At 44.8% G+C, this 19,741-nt stretch overlaps 1 protein-coding gene across 1 annotated transcript in view; it reads right to left on the bottom strand.

Annotated features, from left to right (window-relative positions):
* The window catches only part of LOC122397642 (twitchin), a 69,094-nt gene extending 55,580 nt beyond the window's left edge, over positions 1 to 13,514 (bottom strand). The window contains exons 1-8 of the mRNA XM_043396926.1: positions 13,097 to 13,514; positions 6,638 to 7,199; positions 6,366 to 6,387; positions 3,653 to 3,815; positions 3,217 to 3,358; positions 1,266 to 1,401; positions 584 to 787; positions 27 to 328 (exon numbers count right to left, since the gene is read on the bottom strand). Coding sequence (XP_043252861.1) covers positions 27 to 328; positions 584 to 787; positions 1,266 to 1,401; positions 3,217 to 3,358; positions 3,653 to 3,815; positions 6,366 to 6,387; positions 6,638 to 6,950 — 1,282 coding nt within the window. The 5' untranslated portion in view covers positions 6,951 to 7,199; positions 13,097 to 13,514. The remainder of the gene's footprint in view (positions 1 to 26; positions 329 to 583; positions 788 to 1,265; positions 1,402 to 3,216; positions 3,359 to 3,652; positions 3,816 to 6,365; positions 6,388 to 6,637; positions 7,200 to 13,096) is intronic.
* Positions 13,515 to 19,741: the final 6,227 nt, after the last annotated feature.

Raw genomic sequence — 19,741 nt, 5'->3', positions numbered from 1 at the left:
TCTTTCTTGCATCGAGAAGGACTTGCCTTGGAAGTTGAGGGAGATGTTGGCGTTACTCTCGCCAAAGTTGTTAAACGCGTTGCATCGGTAATTTCCACCGTCGGCCTTGGTCGGATTCGAGATCTCGAGCGTGAGCAAATACGTGTCCTTGCCGGTCGCCTTGCGTGACATCTTGACGCGTTTGCTGTCGGCGATCGGTTTCTGTCCTTGGTACCAGGTAATGTCCGGTACCGGGTGCGCTTCCAGGATACACTCCATAATCAAGATGTCGCCCTCCTGTCGGATTGTCGGTTTCTTCGGAAAACGCGGCGGCTTACCGTCCGGTATTCTGCGTGAATCGATACGTCAGACACAAATCGATCTCCGTCGCGCGGAGATCGGATCTGCCGCGGTTCATCCTCGCTCGATCGTCGAGCTCTCCGCTCGACGCGTCGCTAGGACGTTTTCGGAATCTCTTATACGTAAACTGGCTTTTTATAAAAATACAATAACTCGAAATAAAATGAATAAATTTAATTGTTATTGTTTCCGAAAGTCTAGCGACGCGATGATCGGCCGTCTCGACGACGTCGTCGATGCATACTTTAGCTTGTCACCCCCCTCGAAGTTCAAATTAATCGTCGCCACTCCCTGGCCGTGCTTGTTCTTCGCGACGGCTCTGTACTCGCCGGCGTCGCCTTTCGCCACGTTATCGATCTTTAATCTCGCGAGGTGGTAGAGCTTCTGATCGAGTTCCAAAGACATGGTGTATCTTCCTCCTTCTTTCACCTCGTCGGTACCGTGATACCTGAATTCGTGCGCATCAAAACGTGCTGCATGCTCAATGCTTGATCAGATAGTAACGCGATTGGAAGTACGCGACGATTCGCCAACGAAAGATATACTGCTTCTACTATTTTCTGTGTTATCTCTTCATTTTCATTTCGATACTACGATAACTCGGGGATACTTGCAAGGGAAACATACCGTGCTCGGTACGGGTTTTAATCTAACTACAGCGGATCTGTACAACAGCCAAAGATACTCCATATTCTTTTATCGGTCAAAGCTTGAGGCGTTTTCAAGAAAGAAATCTACCACCGATAAGGAACGTAAATTTTGATTATTTTTGGCAATTCTACGCATCTGTCGAGTTACATTAAAATCGTCTATCGATCGTTTCGTTATGTTCGCTGAGACATGCGTGTGTGGAGAGGTACGAAGGGGCGCTAAAAAGGGCCGCGTGTTGGCGTACTTCCGCGTGCACTGGAACACGAAATCCTTACCACTTGACACTCGGTTTCGGATCGCCGACTAATCGGCATTCGAAGGTGATGGTGTTACCGTCGTCGGATTGCCTTATTACCGGTCGTTCGGTGAAGGTCGGTTTAATACCGTCGTCGGGTACGGGCGCCTCGTCGCCTACGTTGACACAAACGAATCTACGTGTCGACATCCCTTTACAATATCTTTTCGTTAACGCTTAATCCCTTCGCATCCTTATCGTGTCTCGTTTAACGCGCATCGCGTCGACGATATCTTCAACCTGGTTGCGGAAGGTTTAAGCCCTTCGATCCAAGGTCAGAGCTACGTATCGATTCGATTTTTTTTTTTTTTTATACGCTGCACACACCCCATCCTCGCTGCGTTACCGGAACTGTACCTTACTTCTATCTCCGTGCGAACGGATATTGAAAAAAGTACGATCAACGGTGAATCGTCCGACATCCGCCTGCCAGGCCGACATCTCGTAACTTAGGTTGCTTTCATCGACATTGTTTTATTCGTTCGCAAGGCACGCGTTTCGCCTTCGTTCTTTCTCTTCCCTAACGCGATCGGTGCCCGGATAATTGACGCAGATCGATGTGTACGAGAGAGTTCGATGCTCGAAGAGTATCTTACGATTCTACTTTGTCGAGCGAAAAATATAGAATTTCTTGGTTTTGCATTCGTTCGAGAATTACCTATTTCTCGAGCCGCCAAAGTAGAGATTCCCGGTGTACGTGGAATTAATTACTGTTAAGTTTCTTAGATCGTCTACGAGAAAGCTCACGGTACATTTACCACTCCACGAAAATCCTCAACGAACGCAACAGTTGGTTAAACACGTTAAACGAGTAATCAAATAACAGTCTACTAATTGTTTCGGTTACGAGATCGAGTCTCATTTAGTAAAGTAAACGATTAATCGCTAAATCGAAAGAAACACATCTAAACGTGTGAGGTGAGCGTGTGAAAAACATGTGCGTGTGCGCGCGCTTGTGCGTTTTGTTTTTTTTTATTATGACTCTCGATTAATAATTGCATGATCGCGATGGCGGACATGTCGATGATCCACACGGCAAACATATGGCTCCCGCGAATGAAAATATAAAAAAATGTTCGTGATTACAGCAACCTAACGAAGCGTCAGCGCGAGGCCGATTCGCATTCCGTGCACCGATCCGATTATTACGCGTTATCGATCAATTCCACCGATTTTTTTTTATCGAAATTAAGACGATCGGGTGCGTGGGAATGCCAATCGAAAATTAATACGCGATTCAAGCAGCATTTCGTTACAGACATTAAATTAGACTCTGATTCTGCAGTCTACGCTCTCTCACGAACGGTCCTCTTGTTCCTTTTTAGTCGATCGACAACGGTTCAACCGGGCTGTATATCGTCGCTCCGCCGAGCAGACAATCGATACGTGCTCATTGCTCGACCGAGATAAACCATTAAAAAATAAACATACGTACGGATGAAAAAAAAAGAGAGAGAATGGAAGAGAGATAGTAAATTGGACAAAAAAAAATAACAGAATAAACAAGGCGGGACGAGCGGAAAAAATAAATAATAAAACAGCGTGGTGACGAAGTAGACGTGACAAGAAAGTGGGGGGTGGGCGTTGAGATCAAAGTAGAGTTGTAGATAGGATCATCGATATACATCCCGAATGAGTAGATGCAAAGAAAAAAAAAGAGATGAAAGATGGAAGCCGGATGATCTGTTTACATTTGTTTCGGAATGCACCTTGTGCACTCGGTACTTCGAGTTTGTTTTACTTAGATAATCATTCGAATAAGTATGCATTAAAAAATAAAACATATATGCGCGTAAACATCGAGAGAAAGATCGTTCGAACGCTGTTATATGAAAATTAAGCGTGAGCAAACAAATGTAAACTGCGTATCACCGGTAAATGAGTACACAGGTAGCGACAGATCATTTTTGCGAATTTCATGTGACACTTACTGTCGAAGTTTAAGGAAATGGTGGCGTTAGACTCGCCGAGCTCGTTCTTCGCGGTGACCTTGTATTTACCAGCATCCTCGACGGTCACATTTTTTATTTCCAGAGTCGCGAAGTACGAGTGGCCATCTTTGTCGACGGTTAGCTAAAATTGATCAAGAATTTAGGCGTTGAAAATTACGATGCAACCATAGTACGACTTGACCTTGCTCAAAATCGACCCTCTCCCTAAATATGAATTTCCTTCAAAACTTTCCGCATCCGCGTAAGCTAAATCGAACTTGGAAGCCGAGTGAACCGAGTTCTATATAGAATTGGCAGTATTTAACGTCGTTACTTTGTAACGCGACGTCTCGTTACGCAAACAAATAGATTTTGTGTAAGGTCCTTCGCAACATAGTGGACGAACAAAGGCTGTAATCGATACGAGTTGGCTAACCTTATGCCTCGATGAGTCTTTGACCATATTTCCATCGTGAAACCACGTAACTTTTGGCGTGGGATCGGCTGTGATGCGACATTCGAAAAGTAGTCGTTTACCATCGTCCTCTTGTCTGATAGCAGGCTTTTTCGCGAAAGTTGGCGCGATGCCGTCGATTTGTCTGCAAACGCGTAATCGAAACGTTTAAATAAGATTATCGAGGGAACCCTCTGAACGTGAATTATTCACGCGGGCACACCCATCTATAATTTAGTGTTAACAAAACTCTGTCATGTTTTATTGCACCTAAAACAAACGATCTTGCAATGTTAGATACCGGCCACCTGGCCAGTGGAACAGGTCGGCTCTGGGTCAGACGCAACGAAATTTTTATGCGATCGTAAACTAACGGTGCACGATCGATCCGTACGCCAACAAACGTCGTGTGCACAAGGATGTTTCGTGTTACTATTGTCGTTACACATCGTGACTATCCGTCCACGAGATACAAAACCGCGACAAGATTTGGCAACGCGGAGAAACCATTTTCTACGCTCGCCGACTCCGCCGGTGGATCCACTGTGATTTTCACGGGAGCCCGATGCCAGGAATAACTTTTGTTTTGCTTAGACAGCACTGTCTACGAACGAGCGATATCACACTGTGGCCTCGTTGTTACCTAGCAGGAAGAGAACGATTGCTCGTTTTACAGACTAATAAGAGCCACTTTAAAAGTCGGGTTCAACACCCTCCTTTCATTCAAGACGTTTCGAACAGGGATTTCCTGGAAACTGTCGCCATTCTACGGGACGTTACAGAATTTTCTGCACGAATCTTTAAACGCAAATCGAAGTACAACACTTTGCACCTTTGTTATTTTTTAATAATGCTATTTATAGAGGGTGGTTCTACATTGAAAACTGAGTAGAAAAGAAAGAGTAAAGTTTTTTCGTTTTCGAGAACATCGATGCTGCGAACGTAACTCGACGCAAGTAGAAAAATAGATCGCTGGTCAGACGGCGTCAGCAATTCGTCTGTCATATCACTTGTATCCGACTTTTCAAATTACCTCGAAAACGAAGACTCGAACGAGAGAATGTTATTATTTCTTTTCTGTTTGTTTTTACACGTAGAACCACCCTCCCACCCACAGCCTGATTATAAATTCGCTATAAACGACAGTATTAAAAGCTAGCAAAGAGCGAAGGTCTCTTCTAAATAAACAGACGATAGAGAAGGCGTTAGAAATTAATCAGTTGCGATCGGAGCGACCTTCCACGGCGCGAGAAAATAAAGAAATGGAGCCCGATCGTAAAAGCAATAAGTTCGCGCGAGAGGAAAGCGCGGTAGCAGACGTCAGGCAACTAACTTTAGCGAAGAAGTAGGCTGCAGCTGTTTCCTCCGACTTCCACGCTATAGTCGATCGGTCGATTAGGTTTCAGACGGAAAAATTCCATTCGTCCTCGTCATTTTTTTTTTTTTGTTTCTTTCGCTTCTTTTCCACGGAACGTTCGCTCGAGCCAAGCCGGGGGCCTAATATTCGCGAACGTTTCGCGTTAAACGCTCGCGTTACTTTTAGAAATTCTAGGGAATCATGTCTGTCGATCCGATCCGAAAATATAACGTGTCTCGTCGAGCGCCTCGTCATGCCCCGGAGAAGCAACTTTCGACCCAATTTCTATTTATCCGCGGGATTCGAGGGAATCTTCGACGAAAAACAAACAGCGATCGATTTCATACGAAGGGAAAGCGAAGTTACGGTAAAAATATCGCGGGATCTACGAGGCGCGTTTGAATGGAAATATTCGTGCGAGAAGCGTCGTCGGATAATTATAAATCCGTTCCCGGAACAAATGTCGCCGGTTAAAGGAACGAGAATGAAAATAGAGAAGGAGAGGGCTTCTCGATTCTATTTTCACGTCGACCAGTCAGCCCCTTATGCGTGGGCAGAGGAAGAAAATTGAGCGATCGGTCAGCTAGAAGAGCCATAGCTGTTGGGTTCCTCTTATCGGACGTGATCGCGCGCGCGCCAGCGCACGTGAACGCACCCAAAAATAGCGAGCATTCCGCGACGGTTATTTTTACTCAACCGCATTTGATGTGCACCTAAACATTATCAACGAAACCGTTCGTTGCGACTCGATCGTCCGTTGGATCGTTTCAATACCCATAGATCGGTGGGTTCTTAATCTACATCATTCGCGACATTATACGATAGCTATTACGTCTGATACACATAGAGAAATTACAAGCTTTCTCAACCAAGTTGCTAATAAGTTGGTCTTGGAACGAAACATTTGCTAAAAGTGAAACTAAAACAATCGCAGAGGATTCTGACGATCCTGAGATTATCTTCGTCCTGTAGAGAGATCTATGCAAGTTTTCATTTCCATCGGGGAGGGGTCCGTGCAATAAAGGGTTGGGAACCACTGGCACAGTGATCTTCGACGACGGTTAGTGTGTATAAACTAAAAATCCATCGCGAAACAAAAGCACACGCTCGCGAAGAGCAAGCCGGAACACTCACCCACTTCTAATGGATTCCTCCGCAGCTAAAAACACACACAAAAAAACAGCATAATAAGCGAGGCAAATGAACAATGAAACGCGCAAGAAATTAAATTATAAGAAGCATTAGGTATAAAAACAAATCAGCGAGAATTAAAAGATAGAGCCTAGAGAAGCGACAAACGATCTCGTCGTTCAAAAACCGTAAGATCGGCGGACTTACTTCTCCCTAGGCTCGTCGACGGCTGTAAAACAAATTTTATTTCAATTCGGAAATTTCGATTAAACACGGATGAGACTTAAAACACTGGGCTGATCATTTAGGCTCGTAACGATAGTCGAAAACCTCCTCGTTATAATAAAATATAGTTACATTATAAAAAAAAAATTGTTGTATTCGTAACAAAGATGGCGTAAGCTGTTAAGGGAGTCAGGATTCGAGTGACGAGCCTAATGTAAGGTCGAGTGGCACCGATAGACAAAGGCTCTACTCACGGCTGAAATTAAGGTTAATCGAAGCCGCGACCTCGCCCATCTTGTTCTTGGCCTTGACCTTGTAGAGGCCAGCGTCGGTCTCGATGACATCGTCTAGCTCCAGAACGACCAGGAACTTGTTCGTCCCGATGCTCTGCATCCGGAAGTTGGTCCTGTCGTCCGGGCTTAGCTCCGTCTCGCCGCGAAACCATGATATATCCGGTTTCGGCGCGCTGACCAGCTGACACTCGAAGATCAACCGGTTCCCGTCGTCCTCCTGCCTGAGCTGCGGCTTCTGGGTGAAGCTTGGCGCGAAATCGTCGGCGACCCCCATAGTGACGGGTCGCCTTCGCACCTCCCTTTACCGCGAACTTCCTCGGGGTGGCGCGCCACCCTTCTACCTTCGTGATCGAAAACTCTTCACGCGGCTTGCTCTCTTCGCTGTCACGGTCGAAGAAAAATCTCAACGACCTCCTCGGTATCGGTTCAAACGGCGCCGACCCGCGGCACCATCCAACCTTTCGTGTGCTCCCTCCTCGGTTCCGAGGATCACCGCCTCCTGTCGATAGTGTCCTCCTTACACCTGATCAATTAACAATCGTTTCCTTCAAACATCACCGATCAAACTGATATCGATACCATGCAATCAATTACAAATAATTATACTCGGAGAATAAGCTTGGTAGCTAATGGGTGGTATCATCCTATTCGCGATAAATAAATTTGTACGACGGTGTTGCATTAGACAGCGTTGCATAATAATATCGGATTACCGAGAGTTCACAACATCGTGCACGGTTGTCGGGGATTTCGTGTATCTGTTTTTGTTGGATTTCCCGAGCTTACGGTCGGCTAGCTTTTATAGTCGTTAGCAACGCCGCGCGACCGTTGAAATGCAAGATTAATCGCCCGAGAGATTAAGAAGTCGGACGGGGAACAAAATTTCGAGGAGAGTCTCCAGTTTCAAAATCGCTGGTAACGCGAGCCAAATTATAATATTTCACGCGTTACATCCAAATTCGAGAAATGATATATCGCGGCTAACAAATTCAAAATAGATCTTTATGTAATTCGACGAGAAGCTCCTCGTCCTCGCCGTAATCTTTACGCTCCTGCTATATTCGATTATTCGAGTATTCATCAGTGTGTTAGTGATTGATCTACTATTAATCTAAAGGTAAATACGACTCATACACATCAAATTCTAGCGTCTTTCATTCTCGATCACGAGGAACGATTTTCTGTCGTTGGAAATCGAATTTCGACCACCATTTTCGATGGCGGGGTGAATCGACCGATTAAAATAGGAGAAGAATGACTCAAAGCTGTGACGAGCAGTCAGCGGATGGAGATTGACCGTGGCGAGCGGCGAATTTTCGTGGAATCCGTGACTCCAAACATATTTTCCAAGACGTCCAAGGCCGAACAATGACGTAACACCTCTATTATTAATGCGACTCTTGGCTCGAAAATAGGTGGACCAGTTATCTTGGTAATCGGTTATTATGTTTGGCATCTACCGTGGAAACGCAGACATTTAGGTCGCGATACAACCCGCGAATCGAACGGACGTTTCGAAAGGGTAGGAAAGACTTTCCCAACGTCAACTTCCTGCGGACGCGTACTTCCTAGTTATCAAGTTCATGCTTGGGCACCGAGTATATACCTGGAATAACAGAGGGGCATAACTTTAATACGAGTAAAGGATACCATTCATCGAAACTTAAAATTTCACAGACCAATAACACTAGTGTCCATTTGTTGCTCGTGGAATAAAGTTTGCAATTTGAATTATACAGCGAGATAAATATCTTTAGGGGGATGGTTCTATAATGCTAATAGAATTTTCCTAGTCCCTGTAAAAGCAAAGTCCAACTGCAATTGGAAATGTACAGTGGTGTTACGACAAAAATGCCAATAGTTGGGGCGAAAATGAGCAAACACCAGCGTCTGATGGGGTCGGAGAAACGCAAAGCAGAACGAACGGACGAAGTGTTACAACGTCACGGTAAGACTTGGCAACGAGCCCCGAAACATTCTCGAGATTGCTGTGCTTCGTAACAACCGTTCTCATTCTATCCCTCCCCGTCCGTTTCATTTTCATTTTCGTCCGATTTCGTTAACTTCGCCCGACCGATTCCCATCTAATTAGATCAAATATTATTCATTACGACGCCCGTCACGTTCGCGAGTTGGCTACCGAATTCGAAATTGGAGTGGAAAACAAGGCAGCTTGGCTGAACCTTGCCCACTCGCGTTAAATATTTCTTTGATCGATTCTCTTGCGTCATCGAACATTATTTTCATTGTTGTTTGTACGTGGAATCGCCTCTTGATAAATTGGGTATAGTACAGCCTCTGTGTGTGCACTTATGGCGAAAAATTGTTAGTTTGGAACATTCTGTACGAACTGACGGAAAGAAGAAAAATTGGTGATCGATTTCGAGAGAAAACGAGGATAATAATGTTTTAAGTACAATTCAGAATGAATATTTGAAGTGGTCAATGTTTGTTCGACGGAGACGACTTTGTATCGGAAAACGATCAGGGTGAACGACCTCCATTTTCGTCCGACCTTTCCGTACAGCAAGTTCCTTGCTCTTTGTTCGAGATACACTTTTGACAGGACGTACCAGCATGTGCCAAGTGAAGAAGGGAATGACCGAAGATCGAAAGGGACGTTCGAACAAGGTACCCGTACGACGACCTAAATAATCCGAATAATTTCCTCTCGTATTCTCGCGTTTCTTTGTCCACTTTTCAATTGCAACGATTGCGTAGTAAAATAATTAAAAAATTGGGGATTTGAAATCACCGGTACGACGAGACGTTTTCGATCGAAACAACATAATTGTCGTGCCCTCAAAGTCCAAATCGATCGACGAAGTTAACGATGGCCGCGATTCGATTCAATGGAAACTTTGGCAATCACCTAGATCGAAGATCGCGGTTGACCGTCATAAAAATAGTCGGTTGTTATACCGAGTACAAACAAAACTTCTCGTTTAAATATTAAGAACGACTTGTGGAGATGTCTATATCCTACTGTTTTTGAAAAACTGATGTATCTAAAAATAAGTAGTGAAAACTACGGTCGTTCGTCATTTCTGACAGGGAGGAAGACGCTGATGTATCGTAAGAATTTCGAGGCCATTCGACAGAGGAGAACGATTTTAAAATCGAGAGAAGGGGCACTGCTTTCGAGTATCATCGTCGAAATTAATGAACCAACAGGTGTTTCGCGCCAGTTTCGTCGTGTACAGCCGCAATGTTCTCGGGACGGTGTATAGAAACGATAGTTACGACTTGGCATACCTAATTTTATTGTCTTCCCGCGATGTAACGTATTCGATGACAAGCTGACCTAATAACAAGTGGCACAATGTAGATGCGGTTATAAAAGGAATGGAACGAACGAAGCACCATGTAGCAATGACGAGACGAAAATATCGTCTGCGAAACGGTGTCGTCGCGTTGCTCGCAACTTAATCGTGCACGCATCTTTCGTTGCAATTACTATACAACATCCTTTAACACATTAGCTGCCACGACAGTTCTCTGTATCTAAAGATGTCCTCGACATTTCTTCAACTTGAAACAATGTTAGATGACTCAAGCACTATTCTACGGCATTTCTAATTTCTGTTAGGTTGCTTCCATTGTAAACAATATTGCAACACGTGTTAACAAGTTGACTGCCATGGTCATCGCGTACAGCCACAATGTTTTAACCCTTAATCGAGCAATGTGACCACCCTTGCTTCTACATATCGATCGTTTCTGGTTTCAATTGCACCAAAGAGTTTTAAAATTTGGTCAATTGCCGAGAACTTGACTAGAGATAGAGAACAGGCGTGGCAGTCGATGTACGAACGCAATGACAGAACGGCCAACGATTACTCAAAGTGACATTTTGGTAGTTTCAACGACATCCGAAATCGACGGAAGCTAAGGACGGAGGGCCAAGAAAAATCTGCGAGACATAATTCATCGGCGTGGGTCCGTCACGAGGGAGTGATTCACGTCTCGAATTGCAACGACGGGAAGAATATTAGGTCATCGTAGAGGCTAATACCGAGATAAACTTACCGAGCGCACTATATCCGACCTAGAAGTTATAATTATTGGTCGGGGCATGCGTTCCGGCGCACACTTCTTCTGTCTATACCACTATTTTCACGGCATCGCACCCGTCGCAACGGCTATTTCCGTAGACTGACTCAAAGCCACGCTAACACGAGTCGACGCCACCGAAATCCTATATCGACGTTGCCCGATTTAATTCACGAAAACGTGGAAAGTCTTTTCTTCCTCAACGACCGCGCCACTCCCACAGCTTTCAACGACTTTCCCGTATACTATGTCCCGTTGCTGGTTATTTCGTAATGCAACGATTATTTAAGAGTATTCGGTTGTACGATCCACGGTTAAATATCTGTAAGAATAAGTGAGAATGAGCATTTCTAATTAAATAAATTTCACGGGGGAATATTGACCCTAATCTTGGACCTACGGGAATGTCACTGTGTCACATACCAAGTTCGACCGACTGTAGGGTCTGCAAATATTCTAATGATATTTTATAATTTGGTAGTTAATGTATTTCATAAATTAATAGTACCTAAAATATCATTGGTATATATTTATTTATGGGTCCTACAGGTACTCAAACTTGGTTGGATTAGGGTTAAGTACGTCTGTTTACTCTGATCGTTCTACATACAATAGCGTTTCGTCCACGTTTATCCGTTTCCGGTATTTATCTGCTCTTCCATCAACGTGATTTTTTACATATCTACAAAAACGAATGTATTCTTCAGTGAGCATTTTATCTATATAAAGAAATATGAAATTACACAGGGTCATTTCTTTGTATTACTTTGCATAGTAGCGAAAAATAGGAACGAGTATGGCGACGGTCACAGGGTAATAAATCTAATTTCTCTAGCCTAACGAAACTTACTCTATAATTAATTTCGATCGAAGGAAAGGACAATGTCACAGGGATCTTTTACACCCGTTTAGAGAAATATGACTAATCGAGCTTTTTTTAACCGAGGTTCGGGCGGCTGGCATCGACAGGGTTAAAAAAAGACGAGCGATATATCGAACGGAATGATTCGACGGTGACAAACAACGTCCAAAAACAATAAATTACTCATCCCGTGCTAATTTCGACAATCTTCGACGATCAACAGGTGTAATTTTCTGGTTGGCTGACCATGAGGTCTATAAATAACGCAAACTTGAGCGCTCCGAGTGAAAGATCGGTCAAGAATTTTTGACATATCGACTCCGTCGCGATCGATGCGATCGTGTCGAACGATCGGGGTTTCCCCGGTTTACCTTTTCAAGAGGAAACCGCTGGAAACGTACAACGGGGACAAAATGGTGGACACGATGAATCGTCGGACGAGCAGACGAAGCAACGGGGGTTAATCGGACGAAACGCCAGAAGAGGCGAGGAACCGAATGATGGATGAGCCAGTCGGCGAAGACACGAGAGGACAGACGGACAAAACGGAAGAAAACGTGCTCGGGGAAAATGATCGAAACGACCAGTGGAACGACGACCCGTCCTCTCCTCCTCACGTTACGTATTTCTATAAATAAGTGGACTTCGAGCCTAGATACCTAGATAGTAGTCTACGAATAGTTCGTGGTGGTTGGACGAGACGAGACGAGACTCGTGGCGATTTGTCACGGAGCCGCCGATCGTGTACAACGATCCACGAAAGAAATCGCCGCCGCTCGTCCGCCTTTTCGAACCGTTCGCTTCCCCTATCTTCCGCGGCATTGTCCTTAAACGCTCACGCGTGTCAAGGTCATCGTATCGATCATCGAGCACACGAGCTACATATTACAATCAACCCTTAATCGGTCACCCCAGTGGCTAGATACTTAATACTACGATCCATTGTAAAATAGAGACGATTATACATGGGAATCGCTGCTTTTTCCCCCGATAGTATATTTCTGGTGATTTCAATGCTCCGCTATGCAAGTTAAGAGTCAAAAAGGAATTCTATAAAAATCTTATCACAAACATCGAGCAGTCGAATCGATCGGAGCGGCGATTATCCTCGATCGATAGCGCTGGAGCTCGCAAAACGAAACTGCGTCGCGCAGAAGTCGTGGCTGCGATCCGTGGCGAAAAATTGAAAAATGTTACGCACCGTCCTGGTCCAAAGATCTCCAAGAATACGAGAGGGGATTGCACTTGGTCGCGTGCCCGCCAACGGAACGAAACGTAACACTTTGAAGCACTGCTGGCACCAGATGCACACGCGATTCACCGTGTAGACGAGGAACGAAACCAATGAGGGGGGAGAGGGGGGGTGGGGGGTTCGGTAAGAGGAAAAAACGCGGGAACCAAAAAGGGAAACGGGCGCACTGAACTTCCCCGTCCGCTCTCACACGCTCGCTCGTGCACACGCACCCTTGCTAAAAAATCCAGCGTGTCAAACATGGGAGACTTACTTGAGGCGGTTACTTATGTATCCAAAAGTTCTGGGAGGTCGGGTTAATCGAAAATCAGAGATACGATTGGTCGCCGCGATCGAAATCCTGTTTTAGTCTCCCGAATTCCCGAACACCCTCCGCAGGCGGAACGATTCAGCGAGTAAGTCGGGATTTTGCTTCGAGCTCTCGCGGGCCCGTCGACGATACTCCCGCGCACTTTTAATTCGCGCGTAGTCGTAACGAACAAGAAAAAAATGTAAAAATTAAATAAAAATTACTAACAATTTATATTCGGTCGTCTTCGTCGTCGTCACTGTGTGGTCGTCACTCCGTTTAAACAGTTATATCCTGCTCGTTCGGCCCTGTCTCTTGTCTCTCCTTTTATACGGAGCGCCTGTATTGGCCGTCCCAGTCACCGGGGCCCCGCGCGCCAACTAACCGCACGAAATACCGCCGCGACACCTCCAGCCCGCGACCGCTGTGTCCGCGCCTGCGCAACCACCCCGACAAATCACGATCAGAACCGCGACCTCCCCCCCCTTCTCCACCCACGTTCATCGAGGATCGGTCCTGCGCGCCTACGCCAGTGTCCTGCGCGATCCCTGACCGTACCGTACGCCTCCCCCTTTCGCCACCATTCGCCTCCAACAACAATGGCGGTTCCACCCCTTGCGGTCGCGTTCCCCGATGCTCCGACCCCTTTCCCCTTTGGCACTTCCCTCGCTATTGAACTTGAAACCTTGTAATTAGTGGGGACGCGGTGATATTCCCTCCTGATGAACTTGAAACTGGACTGCGAGAATAACGCCACGGGGCATTTCTCGAGTCCGTCTCTGCTCTCCGATGTAAGTATAGACTTCAAGCTTTAAAACGAGCCCAAGTTGATTGTCCTAGGATGCTGTCTTTACAAAATCATCGTGGCTCGAATGATCGACGATGTTTCGATCCCTTAATTTTGCTCCTGAAACGCAGAATATTCAGTTTTAATAGAAAATTCGGTCAGTGTATGCACGGTGACAAAAATTCCAGGGTTGATACTATGAAAAAACTTTGCCAAGTATTCGATGACTCTCGAAGAGCAGCCCTATGTCCCTCGAGTGCCCTCCGACCATAAATAGCTACTTTTCTCTCTCTCGTCGCGTTTCACGAATCTATTTGCATTGTACCGTGCGACAGGGTTGTGATTAGGCGTTTCGGATAAGAACGAAGAAGTAGGACGGAGGATGTATCGTTGAAACGTTCGCGAACGTTCCAAGGCAGGGGATGTCGAAAATGAAACCGAGAAGAAAATAAACTTTATAGTGGATTAATTGCCCGTGAGGCCAAATTAGCCGGACGACGGGGTCGATCAATGAGAGAAGTCAGCGGGCAAGAATTTTACGTTGACGTCCTCGGATCGAAATTAGAATAGCGACAATGTTACGTGCCTTTTTCTGAAACGCGTCAGCGTTAATGTCACTTTACTCAGCGTTGCGGATGATTCAACGATATTACAACTATGTATATTACCATATTGTAATTATTATAAGGATTGCAGAAATATTTATCTAAAAGTTAACACGACACCAGCACGATCATAAACTGTAATCGTATTGCTTCCTCCGTAATAAAACGCGTGGAAAAAATGGCCTCGTGCATAAAATGTGCATTATGGGTTCGTAAAAGTTATGGAAGAGTACCGAGGAAACATAAAATCTATTATTGTCCCGACTGTGACATTAAAATGAACACGGATACGTTATTTAATAGAGATTAATACTTATTGGATCTCTGTTTTCCGAGCAATAATGCAGCTTATAAAAAATTAATGTACCTATTACAATTAACTTTAACCTGTTACACGTCCCGCAAGATCAAACGATATGAAACTAATACCATCATCGCTCCAGAGCTTATCGAGACTATAAACAACCACTCGCTCATCGTTTTCGAAAATATACGGAAGTTAACGGTAAATAGAATGATCCACGATCATTTTGAGCGTCTGGTAGAATAAGATAGATGTGTATTTTCACTGAAACTTGTGTAATTCAAGGTCGCTTAAAGGTCAATGCTGCATATACCCACTGAAAAACATACCGGTGACCTTGTAGTGCCATAAATTATAATGGAAATGTACAGTCTGTCGCTTCTAAATGATTAAAAAATATTCTAAATGAATTTTCTGAATGTTCAGACTGTTAAAAATTGGCGAATTATGTTTCTGCTTGTAGCAATAAATTTATAGAATATTCAAATTGTGGATGCCAAGTGGTTGAATTATAGTTCGAGTCACAGATGTCTGACTGTAGTTTCGCAAATAAAAATTAAAGGCCCGTGTGGCAGACACGTTTCCACGTTATCCGATCGCGCTCATATTTTATTGAAATTATTTCTGTACGTATCGAAACTATTCTGGACTCTAGAATCAAAAGAACTCCCACGTAGAAAACCTAAAATCGCTCTACGGTGTTCGTTCGAAAATATTCTATGGAATCATTAATTATTAGAGAATACATTCTCGAACTTGTGTACTTGAAAGAGAAATGGGAAAGAATGTCCATTTTTCCATCTGAAATTACTGAATCGTTTCTGGAAGATTCGACAGTGGAGCTTGATTGTCGAGCAAAAGTAGAAAGATGCTCGCCGCGGTAGGAAATAGAACACCGTGCGAAGAAAAAGTGGGTCTTGGCCAGTGTTCCCGACGAAAATAAGTTTTTCGGTTCGCATCGGCAATTCGAAGGACTAATTGACTTTTTCGCCGTTGAGCAACGTCGCCGTTGATATCGTTTCGTGCATAACGGCCTTTAATTCAGAAGTCACGATACTCATCGCGGCTCTCGGCGTTCGGAGGTATTCTAATTTCTGTCAAACATTTTTGGCAGGGATTCAAAACGCCGATCGAGCCCACCGTATCGATATCTTCGACGAAGTCCCCTGCGATTCTCTGACTAACGAAAACAATATCTACTCCCGGAACAGACTTTCTCTTTCCCCCAAAAATGTTATCATTTATACAATTTGTCTATGCACTTCTCGAAAATAAAATGTGTCGTTTCATAATATTTCCCCGTTCCATTACAATTTGATCATTACTTTAATTTTACATATCTCTCGATGTGGATCTTCCCGACTCCGCGTGACGGATAATTTATATCGCAATAAACGCAGAAACGGAGGCAACGTTTCGCGAGAAAGGCCATGCAACGTATATATCTTTGCGCAGATATTATTTTTAAGAACGAGTCGTGTCGGGTTTATATTTTTAGGGGATCTAGTTTCCCCAGCGATTTCCAGCGCCGGGACCGTTTCGCGACTCGTCTTGATAAACGGGGGAGCGAAACAGAGGGGGGGTAGGGGGAGAAAGAAAGTCGTTCGGTGCCCATGCGGAAAGTGTTACAATATGTTCACGGTGAGCGTCGTGCGAGAAAAGACGAGGAGGGGAGGAGGAGTCGAGAGCTCGGGGAAGAAATCTCGCACGCGATGCCGAGATACGAGTCTCTCTCGGTTCTGGCAAGCCAAGGCACTTTTCTAAATATACACGATCGCCCCTCACCGCTGAATCTATCTTTGCGTATTAGAATCTATACCTAACGACTCGAACACTCGTACTTCCATCGTTCCACGGATCGCCACGACGTTATACGAGAATCAATCAAACTGCTTATAGCTCGCTGAGCAACCTCAACGCACTTCTATTTTCTTTCTCTCGCATTCACGGACGCTCTCTGGCCCCGTTGCACGACGATTCGGATAAACGAGATTATCGTCACCTACGATTCTCGCCTATAATGACACACGACCACAGAGGAACTATTATCGACCTGTAACAATGCAAAATATACTCCAGAGTACTTGAGGATTCGAGGAACCAACGAGGCGATATTAAAGGAAGGATATGAAAATTGGAGATTTTGACTGGAATAATCCGAAAGAAAACAACAATACGTCCGAATCGAGATTTTACGGCGGTGATTTACGGAGAAGGGTACACGGTACGGCCGTGGGCAAATAATCAAAATTCGCGGTGCTACGTAAATCTGATCTTTTCGCGGAAACAAGCACACACGGGTCAAGAGAGAAAAATTCCAGAGAAAATCTTTCGCGTATGGTTTACGTTACCGTAATGGCATATACGGGTTCGTAAGTGGCCGGAGATAGTATCGTGTTTTCGCTGCCGTGAACTCCCATTCATAGAGCGTGCAGAAATTCCTTCGATCATGCGTCATTCGATCCTAGATCGCAAACGTTGGACCCTGTCGCATCCTCGTTCGAAAGGATTTAGGGGTGATTCTGGTCCACGTCCACGCGATACGCGATATAGCATTTCAAGTTTGATGCATCACCGGGGAGGACACTTAACGTCACGCGTGCTTTACCGCGCGAATGAATCGCGACGCTAGAATTTCTCGCACTTTATGCTCGAAATATTTTTAGTACAAGTTACTTTTAGCCCGTGAAACCGAAAAAAAAAACACAGAGACAGCATCGTGACTCCCTCGACTTATCATTTTGCGATTCTTTTATTCTCGCGACCGTTGTTTTCCTCGGCTAACGTTTCTTCGATCTCCTATTAGTTCAGACTCGGGATATTTTCTACCTTTGTTAAAGTATCTTTTTCCTACCATCGACCTTGCATATATGGTTTATTACCATTTTTTAATGGATGAATGGATCGAGCAGGACCTGTTACCTGACCTACTCGTTCCGCAGGATTTCTTTTGGACCACTTGAAAATATTTGTTTATCCAACATCCACTGCCAGTGTCGAAACACTTCGTCGACGTATACAATAAGGCTGCCAACGAATCCGACAAAATATCTGGAATATTTGAAGGATTGGGAAACTCTATGACGCGGCGGCTGCAGGCTTGCATTAGGGACGACGGTGGTCATTCCGGGCACTTCCTACAAAAGTAAAAAGCTATCAGAAAGTGAGAAATTCTCTTTAAAAAAGAAAGCAAAAATTAATTCCATAGATTTGACTCGTCCGTAAGCTGAACAAATACTGAAAAGTTGCTGCACTCTCAAGAAACTACAGAATGCACTTAATATGCAAAAATATAAGAAATACTTAAAGTAAGATACGAATTATTATATTTAAGGGTTGAGACAATCATCTACAAAGCTTCCATTTCATTAATTCTATTAATAAAAATATGAATTTGCATAAAGATCCGCAGTCTACTCATGACCGACCTAAATACAGTATCGCGATGGTGATTCGCGAGCCGTGGTTACCTTCATCCCGTCTTCTCAGCGCCATACTTTTATTACCAACGTTTGCGTTGCGTTTATCGCCGATGCGTTCCGCGTCAGCCGATGCTCCTAGCGCTTAAGCGGTCTTTAAAAACGAAACGGTGGGCGGCACGGGGTCGGAGAAGAAGGGGATTATAAACGCCGACGGCGCGGACGTGGATCACTTATTTGTTCGATTATCAGATTTTGTTCGAGCGAGTGGACCCGAGTGGGCGAATGGCTCGAGTATATGGAACAGCGGATCTAAACTTAGTCGTTGGTCCGCTCTGGAAATAGATGTTATGAGTGCGAGGACAGGACAAGATACCGGCCCCTATTATGCGTACAACCGCGTATCACGTACGACCACCTCTTGCTCCACCCTAGAGCCGCGGATTCCTCCGTGAACACCTGCCTTATTCTCGACAGAGGTACAAGTTCAGATTCGACGAAACCGTTTTACGACGTGCCACGCGGTGCATGCTACCAAGAAAAATACTGCGACTATTTGTCACGGATCGTCAGCCATCCGTAAACAAATCGAAGCCCACTCACCTATCCTATGCATTGTGACTTTGATACCGATTGGATGACTTTCTCGAAGCTAGATCATAAGATTATTTTCAGAAAAATTCTGCGTTTCAACGCCGTTAGACCTTTTCTTGCGGGGCCATATGAAGTCTCTCGATTATTCCAACGAACCACAAACTGTTGACGATCTAGAAACAAACATCATTCGTGTTAAAACCCTGTATTCGTTAAAGTTTTCACGCGAGTCGTTGGCTATTTCGAGAGAATTATTGCGTGTTCGAGTAACGCGCGTCGACGGCGACACGCACTCGCGTTTAAATAAAGTAAACGATTTGTAATTCCAAGCATCTCGGAATGTCGTAATTTCGAGCGGGCGTCGGTAGCCGCCCGCATTTTAATATCCGTGTCACGGCGCGAATAAAACTGCACCGCGCTTTAGCGCGAAAACTCGTAAACAGCTTTCGATGACGCAAAACCGTCGGGGCTCGGATGTGGAAAGAAAAAAAATGTCGACGATTCTCCGGACGTGCAAAAATTCGCGATTTTGATCGACGTCGTCACGGGTCGTTTCGACCGCAACACTTACCACCGGAGCCTCGACAAATAAACGCTCGGACCGACTTTTCTCCGTTCTCGAGTACTCGGTAGGCCGGAAAGATTCGCATGTACACACGTAAGCGCGAAAATGATTAACCCGAGGCCCAAAATTCTGCGATTCTGCATTTCTTGTATCTCTATTCTTAGTCCACCGCACTCCCACGCGGTTACTCAATATCCTCGGACACGTATTATTCGACCAAACTGTACAATCTGACAATTTTATAACGGACGCAGAGGCAGTTCTCAAAATGCGTAATACAATCCCACGTGGATTACGTTTGTTGCAATACTTGGATACAAGTAATTCCACTGCAA

Source organism: Colletes gigas, unplaced genomic scaffold, assembly GCF_013123115.1.
Source record: "Colletes gigas isolate AHSC1104 unplaced genomic scaffold, ASM1312311v1 Colletes_gigas_Sc00010, whole genome shotgun sequence".
In the NCBI taxonomy this organism is placed as follows: Eukaryota; Metazoa; Arthropoda; class Insecta; order Hymenoptera; family Colletidae; genus Colletes; species Colletes gigas.
The sequence above is the reverse complement of the archived record's forward strand: the minus strand, read 5'-3'. Positions and strand labels throughout refer to the sequence as shown.